Source organism: Fukomys damarensis, unplaced genomic scaffold, assembly GCF_012274545.1.
Source record: "Fukomys damarensis isolate Sample0158 unplaced genomic scaffold, DMR_v1.0_HiC HiC_scaffold_30, whole genome shotgun sequence".
In the NCBI taxonomy this organism is placed as follows: Eukaryota; Metazoa; Chordata; class Mammalia; order Rodentia; family Bathyergidae; genus Fukomys; species Fukomys damarensis.
Genome location: NW_022900942.1, coordinates 47,760,694 through 47,777,866, shown reverse-complemented (window position 1 = coordinate 47,777,866; position 17,173 = coordinate 47,760,694). Strand labels below are relative to the sequence as shown.

At 35.5% G+C, this 17,173-nt stretch overlaps 1 protein-coding gene across 1 annotated transcript in view; it reads left to right on the top strand.

Annotated features, from left to right (window-relative positions):
• Window positions 1–16,655, top strand: part of Galnt1 (polypeptide N-acetylgalactosaminyltransferase 1) — a 79,158-nt gene extending 62,503 nt beyond the window's left edge. Inside the window, exons 10-12 of the mRNA XM_010638044.3 lie at window positions 7,653–7,751; window positions 8,528–8,662; window positions 14,642–16,655. Coding sequence (XP_010636346.1) covers window positions 7,653–7,751; window positions 8,528–8,662; window positions 14,642–14,788 — 381 coding nt within the window. The 3' untranslated portion in view covers window positions 14,789–16,655. The remainder of the gene's footprint in view (window positions 1–7,652; window positions 7,752–8,527; window positions 8,663–14,641) is intronic.
• The last annotated feature ends 518 nt before the right edge of the window (window positions 16,656–17,173 follow it).

Sequence of the window (17,173 nt, the reverse complement as noted above, 5' to 3'; positions counted from 1 at the left end):
AGAGCAAAACTAGTGTTTTGGTAAAATGAATATAATAATCAAGGATTACCTCAAGATTTTAGTCTGAGGCTAATACTGTGGACTTGCCATTACTGAAGGGGAAGACATATAGGAAGAGCAGGGATTTTGCAGAACAGTTTAGGACACCTTAAATTTGAGATCCAGGAAAAGATGGTAGATAAGTAGTAACACTTAAAAATCTATAGTTTGGGGAAGATACTGGTGGTAGAGAGCTTAATTTAAGGATTGTCAGCATACAGATGCTTTTTAAAGCCATAAGATTGAATGAGGTAACTGTGGGAGAAGCACATATAGGACCAAGCCATTGGGAACTCTGCAATTTAGAAATCATGGGGATGAGAAGAAATCAACAAAAAAAGTTGAAAAGAAGTAGACAGTGAAATAGAAGGGCAACAACAACAAAAAACATCCCAAAGATCAAGTAAAGGATTTGTTTGGAGAAAGAAGTAATAAACTGTTGAATACAACAGAGAAGACAAGTAACATGAATACAGAAACTGGTCATTACATTTAACCATGGATATGTTAAAAGCAGCCTCTGCTTCACCAAGTCAAGATGAGTTTCTATCAGGATTGTTAGGGACCCTGAATGCTTTGAGAGAGAGTGGGAAACGTGTAGATCATGAATGTGTATCAGTCTTGCAAGGAAAGCAGAGAGATGGATGGTGGCTGGAGGAGAACATAGTCAAATTCAGGACCTTGTGCTAGCGAGGCAGGCAGCAGAACCACTGAGCTAAATTCCCAGCCTATGGCATAGTTTTTTAAAAATTTGTTTAAGATTAAAAATGCTCATGTGAGTGACCTAAAGGAAACATGAAGATACGAAGAAGAAAAGGCTAACTTTGCACACAGTAACATGGCTTCTGTCAAGAAAACAGACAATAGCAAGTGCTGGCAAAGACGTGGAAATGTTGGGATACTATAAAATGGTATAACTGCTCTGGAAGACAGTATGGAGATGCCTCAGAAAATCAAAAATACAGGGCTAGGGGTGTGGCTTAGTGGTAGAGCTCTTACATTGCATTCACAAAGCCCTGGGTTTGATCTTCAGCTCTGCAAAAAAAAGAAATACATAAAAACAAATTAGATGAAACAGTCCAACCCCTAGGTGTACTGTATCCCCAAAACAATTGAAAGCAGGGTCTCAACAAGATGTTTGCACATTTATGTTCATAGCAGCACTATTCACAGTAGCCAAGAGATGGAATCAACCCAGATATCCAGAAATGGATAAACAGAATGTATTAAGTACATACAGTGAAATATAATTCAGCCTCTGAAAAGGAAAAAAATCCTCATATGTACTAGAACATGAATGGACCTTGAAGACATTATACCTACGTGAAATAAGCTGATGATAAGTATTATTCCACTTATGTATGGTACCTAGAGTAGCCAAATTCATAGAAACAAAGTAGAATGGTAGCCACCAGAAGATAGCGAGAAATTTTGCTTAGTGGATATAAATGTTTTACATTTGAAAGATGCAAAAGTTTTAGAGATCTGTTTCACATTTGATTATACTGAACACTACTAAGCTGTATATTTGAAAATGGTTAATATGGTATGTTTGTTTTATTTTGGTTTTTGACCAGAGAAAAGGCCGTGGTAGGAGTCATGTATTTAAGTGGATTGGAAATGAGATCCAGTGCACAAATAGAGAACATTGAATGGGGATGTGGGAAGAGGACAGTTTAGCCCTTGGGATAGGATGGAAAGTAGAGGGCATGGGGACAAGTCAGGTTGGATGTAGATTTGAAAGTGGAAGCCAGGGTTTATGATCAAAGTGTGAGGAAGTTCTCTTCTAATAACTTGGCTTCTTCAGTCAAATGCAAGATTATCTGCTGAGAGTAAAGAAGAGGGTATTGATAGGTGGTGGTGTTTGGGGAAAGAAGGCAAATTTCAGACATAATACAGGATATAGGAAAGCAAATAGATCACAGAAGGGAGCTAAAGGTCCTAAGCTAGTGAAACCACTTGGCACATTTGTGTTTTTCTTAGTGTCCGGCAGGCAGTAGTCTCTCATGTTTGTCCTTAGGAATTACCGAAGCTACTGCACTGTTGACTTGTACTCCCTTCCTCAGAACCTTCTTGCGACTTAAGGAATTTATCCTCAGACAAGTAAGGGGTTTGTTGTTTCTTGAGTTGCTGGTGATTCTCATCAATGTCACTAGTGAGTGTTTCCTCTGATGCAGCCCCATGCCAGCCAGTAAAGGCCAGGATAAGTGATATGCCATGGAAAGATTTATAGCAGTCACTCCTATAACTGGTCCTTAGGGAATGAGATTATTTTTTCTTTGAACTGTCCCAATTTTATACACTGATTATTGTTAGCAGGGTCAGAGCTAGGCATATTACAAATAGAGTCATTTGTCCAACCTATAGTAGTTGATTGCCAAGGCAAGTTGGCTTCTTACCTCCTTCTTGCTAGCTGGCTTCCTAGGCGAGTCATGGATTTCACCATCTTTTGCCTTCTTATCATTGCCTAATTAAATTAGCCTTGTGGACCTTTCATATACCATGACACATCTTCTAGGTTAAAGATCTGATTTCTGGGGCAGGGTTATCAAGCACCCATCACTGTAGCTTGGGACATTATGCTTCTTGATCATAGCTTCCTCTCTGTTAGCCTTTCTTTGTCAGTGACTGGAATTTGGCCTCTCAGAGATCTTTTGTCACACTACCAGGACCCAGGAAAACCTGAAATCATAGACTTGTAGAGCAGAAAGAGAATTTAGGAAATTTATGACCAGAGTAATAGTTGTTAGAGTATAGATTATCTGACTTCAACTAAATCTGACTTCCATAGCTCCTATAGTAGCTGAAACCAAATAAACATGTCTCATTGTGATATCTAATAATTGTTGATCCAGTAGTTGAATAATCTGAACAAACCACAAAAAGCAGACAATTCAGATCTTTACCAGTTTAGCCAGTCATATGGGCTGACCAATTGCTTTTCCAAGAAGATCTAGTAATCCTAACATTTACTAAGCACGTACTGTTGTTTATGTTAAGAACCGATCTGAATGTTTACCAGTATTGACTCCTTTTATCCTCACTTCAACACTTTGAGTCAATGCTGTTATCCTCATCTCACAGGTGAATAATATGAGGCACAAACAAAAGTTGTAGCATAGCTTTTGTGGTCACAACCACAAAATGGAAGAGATAGGGATTGAACACAGGCAGTCTGGCTTGTGAGAGTACATTCTTAACCACTAACCCTAGATTCATTTTCATATTTGACTGGTGTTTCCCTTATGGGCAAGAATGAATAATTGAATCCAGATTTCTAAACATGCTTTAGTAACTCTTTTACGTCGTCCACCCTAGTAGAAGTACCAGGAGTCTGGAGGAAACTGTACCAGAATCTAAGAATCCCAGACTCTTATGTCTTGCCTAGTTTCCCAAGAATGAGCACACTCATAATTACTTTCAGCTCTTCAAGTAAAAAGTAGCTAAGTAAAAATTTAGGAATGGGGTTGAAAAGTTGATAGCTCTGTGGATTTGGAAAAGAACCAAGTTACTCTATGCCTACTGTGTGTCAGTCCCAGGTAGAAGCCCTGTATTATTTCACTTAGAGCTGCTCTTCTATATGCCAGCATCTAGACCTGTGCATGCAGTGTAGTGTCCATTTGCTATGTTAAACTTAATTGCGGTTGAATAAAATTTAAAACTTAGGTCCTCAGTTACACATTTAAAGTGCTCAGTAAACATGTGACTAGTGGTTACCATATTGAGCAGCACAAATCTAGACATTTCCATACTTACAGAAAGTTCTGTTGAATGATTCTAGAAACATAAACACAGATAGCCAGTACCAGATATGTCTGTCTTTATCTTGCAGTGTTACCCTGCCATTCTGCAAGTTTCTTCTGCCAGATCCTAAGTTGAGAAGTCCATATTTGGCTTATCAAACTTGGTGTTTCCAAAAATCATAACAAGAATGTATCCTCTGTAGTTTTTCTTACTCCTAAATAATTTAGAGTTCTCCTAAAACAATTACTATAAGATGTACCATATCAAATTTCCAAGGCATTCTGCCAATAGTTAACTCCCTGTTAGGTAAAGGAGAGCACCCAGACTATAATGGTACTCAGGAATGTCTACTTCAACCAGAAAAAGGTCCCTTTTTTTCACATATCAAGTCAGCGTTTTAGTTTAAAGATCTCTACTAATTTAGAATCTCAGTTTCCATTAGACATCCTGATATCTAGTGAGTATGTTCCCAAACAAGGTGACAAAGATAGTCATCAATATGGGATTAGGCAGGAAAACAAATGTATTATAAGACTATGGAGAAGTTAACTATATACTGTATGTACACCAAAAGATGGTATAAGACTGGGAAAATCCAGAAAGAAGCTATCCCATCTGTTCCTTCATTGAACTTCAAAATACCCCCTAACTTGTGAGAAAACTGACTTTTTTTTTTAGAAGTTCAACACTGAAGACATTTGCCTAGAACATCCTTACATTAGCTAGCTTTACATTCTTGCATATATTTTCTCTTCCTTCATAGTAATATGCCTATGTTTTCTGTCATTCTGTATTTTCCAAGCAGCATTGTTTTAAATATGCTTTAAAATGTCAGGTGTTGAATAACCAACTTTGGTGCCTATTTTCATCCCATTTTAAACATTGAAATAAGTGTGTGTTGCCACCATTTCTACTTTCCATACCTCACTAGTAAGCTGGTAATTATACAGCCTTAGAGCTGTGTGAAATTAAAATTTTGAACATCTAATTCAGCAGCCCATGAAAATTTGTTTGCTTCTCATTCTTCCCTTTTCCAGAGGCACTTTAAATTTAACTCTCACCAGAAAACACTATTAGGTGATCCTTTTACTCCTAGAATTCCAAAGAACAAAATTGTTCCCAAAACTTAAGTCCTAGTTTTCCTGATTTCTAATATCACTTTTAGGGACACATGTGGATTACCTCATCTGTGGAATGAAGAAAAAGGATATTCCCCAAAAATTACATCTTCTAGCCAACCAGTTTGTAAAGGAACTCACCTGGAGAGCAGCCATCTTCTTTGGCTATAAAGAAGCCATGTATTTTTTGAGGAAAACAAACTCATCAGCCCTCCAGTGTTAATGGCACTCAGAGATCAAAACATTAGAGCTCTTTCTGGAAGTCTAATCTGCAGGGTGTTTCTCTACTTTTGTACTTTGGAAATGTGCCACTGGCCCCACCAGACCCTAAAGCTGAGTCTTTGACCACTCATTTCACTTGGGCGTCACTGCCACTTCTTGCTGCTCCATGTTGATTGATTGTTCTTCACTCTTAACAGCTGATAGAAAGCAATAAATGTCCGCTTTAAACATCTAGTGGTCAGGAGTAACCTCAGGGATAGAGGCCAGATCTCTCATGTCAGAAAAAAATCAGAATTAGAGAAATGTAAAGAATAGTATAAGCTGTATATACAAACCTCATAGAACAATGTCTGGCACAGAGTAAGTATAATTTATTTGCTATAATTTGTTAGCTATGTCACTTATGGAAATAAAATAGCCAAAGTTTATTATAAGATACTTAACAAACTGATACAAAGCTCTTACTACATTTTGGGGGAATTTGGGGGCCTTTTGGCTTTGTTGTGTTTGTTTGTTTTTATTTATGGTTTGGTTTGGTTTTATTTTGTGGTACTGGGGATTGACTCCAAGGCTTTGGTACTAAGCTACACTCCAGCCCTTTTATTATTTTTTTGAGATAGGTTCTTGGTGAGTCACTAAGTCACCTGGGATATGCTACAATTTGTGATCCTCCTAGCTTAGCCTCCCACGGTATTGGAATTACAGGTATTTACTACCATACCTGACTGAGAATTGCATTTTTTAAAATTCATTTTGAGTTTTGGTAAAGACAAATATATAACCAAATAGCCATTTCATAGTGGAATGGGAAACTGGGAGTAACATTGGGTCTACTTTAATCATTCCTTTAGCATGTATCCCTTTTTTTCAGCAATCTTTGCATCTACACTGTATTAGGAAAAGAAACTTCAGGAAAATGAAGGATTGGTGTATTTGCCATTATAATCAAATCTATAAATGATGTATGTGAATATATGAGGCATGGACACATCTGATCGTAGCTTGAACTAAATTGTTTTTTATGTAAGATAGTCATCATCACAAGTATTAATTGATCACCCACTAGGATATAGGAAGATTTGCTATCTGCAAATTTATATTTAGCTATAAATTCTTTCATATAATATATGTGGCAGTTGGCTCCCAAATTAAAATATTAGATTAAAAAGATGATGTGAATTACTGTGGTAAAAAAAAAATTTCTGGACAATATGATATATTGGATCCAGAGCAAAAAAAGACTTTAGGATTTTCAGCTTGAATAATTGAATATGTGCGATTACTAGTAAATTGTGGTATCAGAAGAACGGGAAGTTTTTTTGAGGAATAGAATAATAGTAATTCTTGCTTTGTGGTAGAGGCACACTAAAATGTTGGGATGAGGGGGAGTATTCATATTAAAATTTTGACAACCTGGTTCTGAATAAAATGAGCCTGAGGTTTTGGTAAAGTAATCAAACGGAAGTGATTAGTGAAAAAGTAATAGTGCAGAGTATCGCTGTTTCTGAGCCTACATGTGCTGGATTCTGATGTTGTTACCTAGATGCCCTGTCTTACATAATCTCAAAGGAACACTTACATTTTAGCCCTCCATCCCCATTACTGATCTATAAGATGTTGAGCCACTTGAATTTAAACCTGGGCCTTTTATGCAAGAACCTCTGTTTCTTATTCCTAGTTGTCTGGGAATAAGATAGTTTTTTACACCTATTCCTTTTAATCTTAGTAAGACAAATATATCTGGACTTCTTAGCATCTTATCAAAATAGACATTTATAAAAACAAAGGGCTCATTTGTAGTTTTAACTTCACCTGTGTTTTATTTATCACACAAAAATACGTATTTTTCTGTCCACATGACTTGACCAATATAGTCTGTCATATATCTCCTTCTGGCTTATTTGCTAATAGTGCTAGTCATGGGAATAGGTTTAGGGCTTTCAGATATTTGTTAATTTAATGTATCAAGTTTTTAAACTGCAGTGGTGTAGAGAAAATAAAATATCAAAAGGAATTGCTTAAGATACTTCTCCTAATTCTGATGATTGGTTTAAATTCCTTTTATGTAACTGACAAATATTGAACAAGAGAGTTAAGTTTGTACCACACAAAGTCTGAGTTTCTAGATAAGCCAAGTTCTAATCTCTTGGGCTAGAAAATGCCAAAGACCTTAAGTCTCCTGAGAAGTCGTCAGAGTAGCTATCACAAGTAATACTTCTGCCTTATGAGTAGTAGTATCTTTAAGGAATTGAACTAAATATAAATCTAGGGAAATAATGTGAAAGAATGAGGTAAAGAACCTAAAGGATTTCCCCCTTAAAGGAAGAAAATACGTAGTTTGTAAGACCTTTCTAGGCTAGAGAATTTACATAGCCAGATAGTGATTTTTACCCCCTTAGCCTGTAGAATTTCCTAAAGAATTTGAGGTAATTTAAAAGTACAAAGAAAGCTTAAATTGCTTCTTAGTGTTGTACGCATCTGTGTGTCTGTCTAGTTAATCTAAGTACTGTTATTTTCATTGTTTCACAGATTCGAAATGTGGAAACAAATCAGTGTCTAGATAACATGGCTAGAAAAGAGAATGAAAAAGTTGGAATTTTTAATTGTCATGGTATGGGAGGTAATCAGGTGAGTATCTTAGATTTTTAAAGGGATACTTTAAAAAATATTTTTTACTTTGCCATTTTTATCTGATGACACCATTTGGAAATATTGTTCAGTTTAAAGACAAAATACAATCATTGAAGGAAGGCTTCAATCTAAGGATTTAGTTTTTTTTTTTTTTTTCCTAGGCAGAGTCTCACTTTGTATTTCAGGCTGGCCTTGAATTCACTGTGTAGCCTAGGCTAGCCTCAAACTCACAGTGATCCTCCTATCTCACAGATATGGCTAATATAATGGTATTTTTAAACAAAACATTTGCAAAAGACCCTTTGTGAAAACTGTTTTTGAGAATACTGAGCACAAGATTTATTTTGCCCTTTTTTTTTAGTCAACAGAAAACAACCCTTGGCAGTATTCTAGTGTATATAGAAAAGAAGGCCATTTTTACCTTTGTCTGTGTAAACTTAGTGGTAGGTTTCAGAGTCATTCATCGTTATTTTAACCACTTACCAGTCCAATTTAAATACATGATGACCAAAAAAAAAAAATGCACTTTTTTGTTAATTTTTTAAAGTTTATATAACAGGAAATATAAAAATGACCATTTTATCAGATTTATTCAAGCATCCTGGGTGAAATAACACCTGCCCAAGTGATACTCCACATAAGTGGTTAATAAAATGCAAAAATTGTGTATCTTGAAATACTTGGGTTTTTTTCCTTGTCAAGTTATTGGACATATAAAAATGCCAGATAATTTTCATTCATAAAACTTACATGTATACATTTTTGTTTTTCAGGTTTTCTCTTATACTGCCAACAAAGAAATTAGAACAGATGACCTTTGCTTGGACGTTTCCAAACTTAATGGCCCCGTTACCATGCTCAAATGCCACCACCTAAAAGGCAATCAACTCTGGGAGTATGACCCAGTGGTAAGTTATCCAGTTGCCTAGAAGAATTAAAAAAAAAAAAAAAAATAGGGGTGTGTCACTGGGCATTTAACTAATGTGGTTAATATTAGTTAAAAAGAATATGCTTAATATGGCCATTAGAAATGGCTTGAATATTCTGTTCCAGCATGTCATTGCTATTTTGGGTGTGACTGCCCTATGTATTGAAGGATGCAGAGCATCTCTGGCCACGACAGCAAGTGCCAGTGACACAGCCATTATGATGACAATAAATGTGAAAAACATCCCATTTTAAGGTTCATTGAAAAAAAGCATATTAGGCAATTAACAAAACCTGTTTATAGCATAGCATCTTAAATAAGGAGTTATTTCTCTGTTGTAACTCCTCAATGTAAATGGTTTCTGGTGAAGATTTCATGGCACAGTTATATAAGGGAGAAGATAGCTATAATCTCACTTTTTCCATTTAGCCATAAAATGGCTGCTATACTTCTCACTGTCACATAACTCAAGGCAAAGAAAAGGTAAGGGAGAATGTTTCACTACCACATAGATTGCTGTCTTTCAGGAAAGCTGAAGGTTTTCCTAGAATTCTCTTAGCACTCTCAGCTTATTTTCATGGGCCAGAAATAGGTCCTTTAGTCACCCCCAGCTGAATTGAAGTCTAGGAAAATAAGCTTTTGATTTTCTAGTCTTTATAGTGTGAAGTGAGGAATGGCTGTTGACTAGCCAACTTACAGTCTACCACAATAGATATTCCAAAAGGAAGTGTCTGATTAGAAATGGAAGAAGCCAGAGATGATTTAGGATATTTAGAACCAGTTGTGAGTGCAGTTTCAAAACTTCTAGATCACTTTGCAAAGTTTTTCCCCTGAGAATTTTGTCTTCACAGACTGTTTTCTTCCAAAATCACACTACAAATTAAGAATTCAGATAGTTACTATACATACTTTTTTAAATTAATACTTGTAAAAAGGAGGAAACAGAATTGAGCAGAAGGACCTCAAGCTGCAATATTGGTCCAGCAGTTTGAACTGACTGCATAGGGACCTCTTAAAAGCAACGGCCCATCAAAATGGCCCTCCCACCATCCATTGAAAACAACCATCTGGAAAGATGACAAAATACTAATGTCAGTAATCTATAATCTAAACCCAAAGTCTTGAAATCATAGATTTCAAAGGAATGCTAGAAATAAAATCTAGGATACTGTTTTATATTAGTAGAAATTGAAGCCAAGTGTGGCAGTTAATTCCTAAGGGTCACAGTTCAAGTAAATCATGTAACCTAGATCTCAGAAATAAGATTCTTGATCCTTGGTCCAGAATTCTTTGTACAATACCATACTGCCTTTGATTAAATTTATAATTTCTTTTCAACACAAACCCTTAAGGAGAACTTTTGAAGTATTTCAAAAAAAACAACCTCCAACCCAGATTGATGTACCCCACAAAACTATCTTTTAAAATTTAAAGATGGAGAAGTAAGGTACTTCCATGACAGAGAAAACCTAAGGAAATTCATGAACACCAAACCAGCACTCCAAAGTGTTCTGAAGGACATTCTAGAAAAAGAGAAAAAGAATTACAACTCCATAAATTCCAAGAGAATGAATCCATCAGGCAAGGCAAGAAATTAAACAGAGGAAGTAAAAAGGGAGCCAACAACAGGAAAATAACATTAAAAAAAGATAAATCAATACATACAAGTTGCCATCAATGTTAATAGTCTGAATTCACCAATCAAAAGAACCCGACTGGCAGAATGGATCAGGGAGCAAGATCCAACAATATGCTGCATATAAGAAACACATTTAATTCACAAAGAAATTCATAGACTGAAAGTCAAAGGATGGAAAACAGTACTTCATGAGACAGAAACCCAGAAAAAAGCAGGGGTTGCTATTCTATTTGCAGACGTGGTGGATTTCAAGCCAAGACTAAGAGAGACAAAGGTCACTATGTCCTTGTTAAGGGCGTAATCCAAAAGGAAGAGGTAACAATCATAAATATATATGAACCAAATAGCAGTGCACCCAACTATATAAAACAAATATTAACAGACATGAAAAAACTTATAAGTACTAATACACTTGTAATGGGGGACCTCAGTACCCTACTGTCATAAATAGAACAACTGGGTAAAAATTCAACAATTAAATATTAGAACTGAGCCAGTGAACTTAGTAGATTTCTGCAGAGTTTCCACCCCACAATATCAGAGTACATATTCTTCTCAGCTGCACATGGGACATTTTTCAAAATAGACCACATATTAGCTCATAGAACATGCTTAAGTAAATGCAAAGGAATTGAAATTATCCCATGTATTATTAGCTATAGTGCAATGAAATTGGAAGTCAGTGGCAAAAGAAACCACAAGAACTTCATAAAAATGTGGAAATAACATCCTCCTGAACAACCAATGGGTCACAGATGAAATTGAAGAAAGTTTCTACAATTAAACAATAATAACAACACAACATACCAGAACTTATGGGACAAAATGGAAACAATTTTATGAGGGAAATTTATAGTGGCCAATACCCATATTGGAAAAACAGTGGGCTCAAATAACCTAATGTTGAACCTCAAGCTTCTAGGAAAAAAAGAGCAAGTTAAGCCCAAACCTCATGTTAGGAAAGAAATTATTAAAATCAGAGCAAAAATTAATGCAATGGAGATTATGAAAGCAATACAAAGAATCAATGTGTTGAAGAGTTGGTTCTTTGAAAGATTAAATAAAATTGACAAACTCATAGCCAGCCTTGTTTAAAAAAAAAAAAAAAAAAAAAGTAGACTAAAATCCATGCAGTTAGGGATAAAAAGGGTGAAACCCAGCAGATCCTGCAGAAATCCAGAAAATCACCAGTATCTACTCCAAGAACCTGTGTTCTAATAAGATGGAAAATAAAAGAAATGGACAGATTCATAGATACATATTACTTACCAAAACTGAATCAAGAAGGTGCAAAAATTCTAAATAAGCCAGTATCAGCCAATGAAACTTAAGATGCAGTTAAAAATCTACCAATAGGGCTGGGAATTTGGCTCAGTGGTTCCACTGCCTGCCTTGTAGGCACAAGGTCCTGAGTTCAATCCCCGGTACAAAAAAAAAAAAATCTACCAAAAAAGAAAAGCCCAGGTTCTGATGGATTCACTGCTGAATTCTATAAGAAATTTAGAGAAGACCTGATGCTGCTACTTCTCAAGCTCTTTAATGAGATTTTAAGGGAAGCAGTACTCCCAGATTCATTCCTGGAAACAAGCATTAACCTGATACCAAAACCAGAGAATGATGTAACCAAAAAACAGATCTATAGATACAGAAATCTTCAATAAGATACTGGCAAACAGACTGCAGCAAAGAATACACCATGATCAAATAAGATTCATCCAGGGATGCAGGGATGGTTCAGCATACGGAAATCAATGAATGTAATACGCCATATTAACAGATCATCTCAATAGATGCAGAAAAATATGTTTGACAAAGTCCAACACACATTCATGATAAAAACTCTACAGAAAATTGTAATAGATGGTCTTTAGGTCACTCTGATAAAAGCCATCTATGACAGTGCAATAGCCAACATCATACTAAGTGGAGAAAAACTGAAAGCTTTAATTCTAAAAACGAACAAGACAAGGATGTGTCCACTGTGTTCAGTATATTTCTGGAAACATTATCCAGAGCAATTAGACAAAGAAAAGGAGTAAGGATAGGAAAGGAAAAAGTTGAATTATCATTACTTGCAGATGACATGATAGTCTACATAGAGTCCTCAAAAAGGCCACCAAAAGACTTGTAGATGTATTAAGTACATTCTGTATGGTAGCTGGATACAAATTTAACACTCAGAAATCAGTAGTCTTCCTGTACGTGAATAACAAACTCACTGACGGAGAAATTAGGGAAACAGTATCTTTCACAGTAGCATCCAAAAATATGAAATACTTAGGAATCAGTTGAAAAAAGGAAGTAAAAGACTTCTCCATTGAAAACTACAGTATCCTGAAAAAGGAATCAAAGAGGATATCAGAAAAATGGAAAGATAACCCTTGTTCTTGGGTAGGAAGAACCAATATAGTGAAAATAGCCATACTTCCAAAATTGTTATACACATTTAATGCAATCCCAATCAAAATTCCAACAACATATCTCATGGAATTAATGAAAACAATCCTAAAATTCATTTGGCACCAGAAGAGACCTAGAATAGCAAAGGCAGTTCTGAGCAACAAAGGCAAAGGCAGGGAGCATCAGAATCACTGTTATGAAATCACACTACAAAGCTACTTTGAAAAAAACAGCATGGTAGTGGCAAAATAACAGACCCAAGGATCAGTGGAACAGATTAGAAGATGCAGAAACAACTCCAGAGATATTCAGCCACCTTATCTGTGACAAAGGAGCCCAACACCTTCGCTGAAAGATAGCTTCTTTAATAAGCGGTGCTGAAAAAAACTGGGTTTCCACATGTCAAAGATTAAAACTAGACCCATATCTTTCACTATGCACTAATCTAAAATTGAAATGGATTAAAGATCTAAATATTAAAACAGAAGCACTAAATCTGCTGGAAGCTAGAATAGGTAGAATTCTCAAAGCATTGGTGTAGGCAGAAACTTTATGAACAAAACCCAAAGGCATTGGAACTATCAAAGAGAAACCCTAACTAGGGATGTCATCCGTTAAAAAAGCTTTTGCACAGCAAGAGAAACCACCCAACAGCATGAAGATACAACCCACAATGTGGGAAAAAATATTGTCATCTGTTCTCAGACAGGACTACTATCTAGAATACATAAAAGACTTGAAAAAAATCAGACCTACCAAATTTAAAGACCCAACCCAAAAATGGGCATTTGAAATGAACAGAAACTTCTCAGATGAAGATGTACAAATAACAAATAAAATATGTGAAAAAACTATGTTTCTGTTAACACTCATCTGTCCTGCGCTTTTGTAATTATCCTAAAACTCAACATGTTATCAAATCTAGAATCTCATTGAGTAGGTAGGAAAGCACAGTTACACCCATCAGCCATTTATTAAGAACCTGCTTTTGTGAGGCACTGCATACTTAAAAAGTTCGTTATCTCTGTACCTCACAGAATCTGCTCAAAATATGTAATATGATCTTTATTTTAAAATGAGAAAGCCAGTTGGGTGTGGTGGTGCATGCATTTAATTCTAGACCTCTGGGAGGCTGAAGCAGGAGAATGCATGTTGGATCCTAGCTGAGTGATATGGTGAGACTTTGGCTCAAAATGAAAAATAAAAAGGTTAGAGGGTAGCTCAGTGCAAAAGCCAAGGGTTTAATCCCCAGTACTCAGTGGGTAGGAGAAGAAAAAGCCCAAGTTACTCAGGCTATGAACCTAGTCTACTCCAAGTTCTTTTGCTCTTTCTTATATACCACACCCTTAGCCACAAGGATAGGCTCTCTGGATTTGAAACTGACATTGAGTTGCAGTTGTACCAGATCTCAGGCATCCCAACATTTTTACAGTTTTAAGTCTGCAGAACAACCTGAGTTTCTGAAGACTTGAGGTTTGGAATCACAGAGTTAATCACTTCCTTATCACAAGAAAGTGAAAGAATTTTGAAATAGCTGTTTGGAAATAGGTTGGAATCCTAAATTAGCACCACTAATCTGTTTTTTTTTTCTTTTTTCTTTCTTTTTCCTAAAGGAAACTAAAGAATTTTAAAAAGAATAGCTACTGTCAGTGTTACAAAACTAATGCCAGAGTTAAAGCTTAGAATTTAGGTTATCTTACTGCAAGTCCAATGGAGCCCACTGTACTCCATTGCTTTTCCTTTCTGTATACCTCTTAATGCTACTGTTAAATGTATATTTTTCCTCCATTATCCTTAATAGTGTGCTTTCCCTTCCCCCAAATAATCTTTTCTACAGAGGTATTAATAATCATTAAAAAGATGGTTGAGATTTTTTACCCTCCGTTTTCCTATTAAGATTTTTTTTTCTGTCACTTTCAGAAATTAACCCTGCAGCATGTGAACAGTAATCAGTGCCTGGATAAAGCCACAGAAGAGGATAGCCAGGTGCCCAGCATTAGAGACTGCAATGGAAGCCGGTCCCAGCAGTGGCTTCTTCGAAACGTCACCCTTCCAGAAATATTCTGAGACCAAATTTACAAAAAAAAAAAGAAAAAGAAAAAGAAAAAAAAAAATGATTGACTGGGCTACCTCAGCATACATTTCTGCCACATTCTTAAGTAGCAAAAAAGGAAAAGTGCTTTCCTCCTCTGCAGGATGTTAAGGTTTATCAGCCATTAAAACTCAGACTCCTCTAGCTTTTCACTAGCTGTGAACCAGCCTTCCTGTCCTAGGACGTGAAACTGCATAGTAGTGAGACTGTGCACACTGATGTTTACAAGATGGAAAGAGTCTTTCATCAAGAATCATGGGAAAGAATATTCAGACAACAAAACTTAATCAACAAAATGTGCTTTTTGAAGAACTGTACCTTTTATGGTTTGCTTGCACATCAGCAATTCTGCTGAATGTGCTGTCCTAATGAAGATATTTCCAAGATTTTTTTCCTGATTAGAACTGGTAGCCAGTATATTAACTATTGATATACAAATAGATGAAAAAGAACTGGAACCAGATTCACAATCATGAAAACCACATTTTTACAACAATTTAAAAAAACTATATTAAACAGGGTTTTAAAAAAATTACAACAGAACTATGAGAAGTACAATTTGTTATAGTATAGTATCAAATTTCTATATAGATTTTATACCTCAGCGGGGAAAAATAACTGATTCCAATGACATTCATTTTGTTTTCATCTGTGATAGTCATGGATGCTTTTATTTTTCTTGGGGTGCTGAAAATGAGCTGGGAAAAAAGCTCTTTGAACATTTAATTTCTACATTTTTTATTTGGTTTGTGGGCTATTGGAATTATAATTTTTAATTGCCTTCTAAACATGGAGAATTAACATGATGGTGTCTGGTCTCAAATGAACAAGTTCAATATTTCATTTGATCTTGGGTCAACTGGCTTATAGTCTGTCTCTCCCTTTGACTCATATACGTGCGTACACAAACACACACGTACACACAACACATTTCTTGCCACATCTACTTCTTAACTTGATACAACAGATTATGCTTAATACCCAAGATTCATACTACTGTATTACAGATTTGTTTTCCTAGCAATAAATTTTCAGTTCTTTATGATTCCACTTAAAAGGCTTACAGAAGCATTTTATTATTTGGGTATTTGGAGATAATATATTTGATGGTTTTTTGGAAAACCTTTTTCACTCCATACTCAGATGTACTTCATTGTCAAGTGCATACTTAGATTAGATTCTTGAATTGTAATGTTGATCTGCTGCTTTTTTAAAATAAAATTTGACTGAAAATGTTCAATTGGCATTTTTTACTGAGTTAGCCAAAGAAGTGCAGCTATTTTTTCGTATGATTAGTCCTGCATTTCTTCCCTAAATTGTATTTAGGTTGAATTTGTTTTATTTTTGTCTGATTTTTAATATTTAGGTATCCATTAAAAGTTGATGTCAGTTAAAGGTAATTTTTAATCTCACAGAAGGAAAATCTCATGACATTCTCCGCAATATGTAAAGATATCCATTGGCAAAGGTGCATATATTTTTCCTTTCTACTTGTAAGATTATCTTTTAATGGTAGTCTTTTCTTTGATTATCAAAGACTGTCACTGCAGGCAGTGCTATTGTGCCTAAGAATATTTCTCAAAGTCATATCATTAATGATAACTTGCCAACTTGGGTATACACAGTTTCTCATGTCCTTTTATTAAAAACTTAATCCACATCAAGCACGTGGGTGTTTTAGGGTGAGGCTGTAATACAGAGTGCATAAACTGTCCCCAGGAAATTTGAAATAATGCAGGTGCTGGATGGAATTTTTTTTTTCCTACTCCATAGCTGTGTTCAGTAGGCCTACTGCTTGAATAAATCAGATGTCTAGTCAATAAATTATTTTCATGCTCAGAATTTCAGGATTTTGTACTTCAGCATAGTTTGGTTTTATTCTTTACTGTAAGAAAGCTTAATAGCAATGTGATTTAAGGTTTTGTTTTGTTGGGGGGAGTGATTTAATTCCTGGGTACTTTTAGAACCTGATAGATAATCCCATTGCCTTTATTTTTCTAATTAAACTATTCCTAAATACTTTGAAAATATAAAATATTCCTGAATAGTTGTGCCTTACATTGGTTTTATTTGAAGTTAAAATGTATCCCTCTTCATCATAGCTATTTATAAATTAGGTGCATGCTAATCTCTTGTAAATCAGATTGAGAAAAAGAAAAGCAAAGGATGAACACACAGGATTATTTGACCAATGAAGAATTCATAAGTTTGACCATTAAAGATAATTTGAATCTCACAAATCTGTTCACTCCATTCCAGTCTCAATCCATTTTAATATTGTCTCTGTCCGAATTGAAATTCTTGATACAACTTTGTTCACAATTCTGCTAATGGAGGATACCACATAGGCCATATCTTCA